The following is a 3153-nucleotide window of genomic DNA, read 5'->3' as shown; positions in this document are numbered from 1 at the left end:
TCTGCAAACAGCTTGCAGATATATGCGCAAAAATTTTTGACGGAAAAATGTCCAACCCGGGGATAGAACCGGGGACCTATGTAAAATTCATTGATGGAATCAACAAACGCGACTGAGCGAACTTTGCCTCTCCGTTACGATTACATATTAGCAACTTCAGCATCTTGAGGATCATCGGGTTCCGCGCAAGACAGCAAGGCCTGAAAAAAATTTTCGCTTTTCACATCAGAACTTTCCTCAATATAAAATTCGGGTAAAAATATACAAAAATGAATAAAAGTTCCCTAAACATATGTAGTTGACCATGTGCATATTTCACACACTAGGAAAAAAAGGAAAAATCAATAAAAAAATTTCCCAAAATTCCCTCGAAAACACATTTAGTTGACCATGTGCATATTTCCCACACTAGTAAAAAAAGGAAAAATCAATAAAAAATTTCCCAAAATTCGCTCGAAAACACATTTAGTTGACCATGTGCATATTTCCTACACTGGAAAACACTAGTGAAAAACATACTTCACGTCTCACTCAAGCAAAAAACATATGATCAATGATTAACGCGTAAAACACGTGACGTGTTTTCAAATATTCCAAATATTTTCAAGCCGCGTTTTTCAAAACTAATAATATGTAATACCAACGTTCTCACCTGAATGCTCAGTAGAGCCGTACGGATTGTAAGCGCTGGTGACCACTCCTTTCCAAGAACATCGAGACAAATAGCACCTGTAGTTATAATTTCCGGGCGCGCGCTTTTTACAAATCAACAACCATTACTACTACCTGTCTGAGAGCTAATATTAGGATGCCATATCTTAGTATCAAACTTCATCTTTGGTGGTGTATATCTGAATGTTAGACTCGTTGCAGAAGGAGTGGTATTAATATTATATTACGGGTAATCAGCAGGAATAGTAATATCGATCACAAAGTGACCTCCCTCGTAGGGCGTAGCAGGGGGGCCATCTAAATGGCCCTGAAATTAAAAAAATTATGACAACGGTGAAAACAAGGAAAGCAAACAGCCTTCAAAGATCCCATTGGGAACGCGCTCTCCAAGACCTTTCCAATGAGCTACCTCTAACTGGAAAATTCGTCGAATTGCAGACAATACACTGTTAATAATAATGTTATGACTACACTGTTAAAATCACTACCGCACCCCGCGGAATCCCTGCTAGAACGGATGAATACTCTGTGTGAACCCGAATTCACATGAGCCCGGGAGTGCTATCGAGGCTCAGAGAAGAATATTGCATACCAAAACTTATTGTATTCATAGATATAAACATAATTAATATTTTCCTTTCAAGTTTCCTGAAAACCCTAGAGTTTCACGACCGTGATATAAAAAACAATAAAAAAACAAAAAAATAAATAAATATAATATATTTTTTAAAAATAAAAATATAAAAGTAATAAAAACAATAAAATACATTTCACAAAAAAACTACTGCATATCATCGCGTTTTCCCAGACTAATACGCCACTTCACGTAAGACGGGTTGTGAAACTTCATTGTTTTGAACGATATCTGTGCATTTCCAGAAAAATGCGTAAAAAAAGGAGGCACCAGGGATCGAACCGGGGACCCTCACAGAACTACCTTCCAGTGTGTGAGATCATCTCCAACTATATCAGCGTTTATCGAACTCTCTTCCGATTGCGAACGGATATCATCAAGTTCCTTATTAAGTCGCTTCTGCTCTCGGGCCTGAAAGAGTTACACATCCGAACCTATTTTGTATCTTGCTCGCTCAACCTCAAGATACGCCACCCTTTCCTCACCTTCAACGACATAGTAGAAAATCAGTAAAAACTCCAACCAGAACAATAACTACAAAAACAACATTCGTGAATCGCTTCGCTCCGCCTATCCCTCTATCCCAAAACCAAATCCTTTTTTCACATGAAACTTGATATTTAATTACTGCTAGCTATACCACACTTTCAGTTCATCATCTCCGACAGGATTAAATACATTACAAATCTAACATAATAACCTCAATTTTTCATAGCAGTTGATGCAATGTTGGGGGAAAACATGCACATGGTCAGCTACATGTGTTGGTGACAATATGAAAATTCTGATAGGAAATTTTGAGGGGATTTTAATTCGCTCCGGGTGGCTTTTCCCAAGCGTGAAAAATATGCACATGGTCAACGAACAACATCTGTTGGTAACAATATGAAAATTATGATAAGAAATTACGGCGAATTCTTATTGCATCCTATGTGAACTTCTATAATCAATGAGTAACCTCTTGAGCTCAGCTGAGGAAATCCAACACATACTCCAACACAAATAGCGACAACACTATTATTGTGGTCTTATAATATTGCATTGTATTTTATAGCTAATACGTCTTAGAGAATATTACAGACAAACGCATTCTTCTTACATCAGCTATATCATATATTCTACATATTGGAGTTTCACGACCGTGATTTGAAACACATATTTCCCGACTACTGCATATCACCGTGAATATCGCATTACGCCGCTTCACGTAAAACGGGTGCAACTCCGTTAAAGTAAAACGAGTGCTATACAATTGAACTTTTTTCATGCATCGCTCCGCTGCCACTCCAAAAACAAGAGCAAACTTTCCCTATAAGAAAAGTGATGCCTCAGAAACTCCATCAGTAAACTCGATAGTCACTTCAGAGGCGAATCACTCAGGAACCTATAATAAAGTTTCACGACCCTAGTGATATGAAAAAACACTAGTGAAAAACATATTCCACGACTACTGCATATCACCGCGAATAACAGCACTTTTTTCGCCGAGAATTACACCACCCCACATAAAACGGGTTGCGAAACTCCAATGTTATCGGGATGCACTACTTCATCTTGGAATTCTCCACATGGCACCAGTAACACATTCCTCACTGAGTTTCTCATCTGAATGTCACCACATTAAAAGCATTTTCCCCATTGTTATCAAAACGGTTATTATCCTAAAAACTGGCTCGACCACGACGATACTCATCCTAAAATTCCCAAGCAAATTCCATTCATATAGATATACTATAAATGTAAACTTGTCTCCACTGCTTTTACGCCCACTTCGGAGCAGCTGCTGAATTCACACTCATAGGAGACGACCACACTATAGAGCATCTGATACGCGAAAAGTAATACCA

The 3153-nt window shown here is 38.2% G+C and overlaps 2 protein-coding genes across 2 annotated transcripts in view; both read right to left on the bottom strand.

Annotated features, from left to right (window-relative positions):
- Pmar_PMAR006560 (hypothetical protein) overlaps positions 1–76 on the bottom strand; it is a gene marked incomplete at both ends in the record, with an annotated part of 216 nt that extends 140 nt beyond the window's left edge. Inside the window, one exon of the mRNA XM_002767125.1 lies at positions 1–76. This exon is cut by the window's left edge and continues 4 nt beyond it. Coding sequence (XP_002767171.1) covers positions 1–76 — 76 coding nt within the window.
- A 64-nt stretch (positions 77–140) lies between these two features.
- Positions 141–1803, bottom strand: Pmar_PMAR006559 (ubiquitin-conjugating enzyme E2-25 kDa, putative; the record flags this gene model as incomplete). The annotated part of the gene is made up of 6 exons (XM_002767124.1): positions 141–200; positions 653–729; positions 787–851; positions 900–979; positions 1610–1717; positions 1792–1803. The coding sequence occupies 6 exons, from the start codon at positions 1801–1803 to the stop codon at positions 141–143; spliced, it is 402 nt and encodes a 133-aa protein (XP_002767170.1).
- Between the last annotated feature and the right edge of the window lie 1350 nt (positions 1804–3153).

The sequence above is a fragment of the Perkinsus marinus genome, assembly GCF_000006405.1.
Source record: "Perkinsus marinus ATCC 50983 genomic scaffold scf_1104296971186, whole genome shotgun sequence".
NCBI lineage: Eukaryota > Perkinsozoa > Perkinsida > Perkinsidae > Perkinsus > Perkinsus marinus.
Note: the sequence above shows the minus strand (reverse complement) of the source record. Positions and strands in the feature narration are given on the sequence as shown.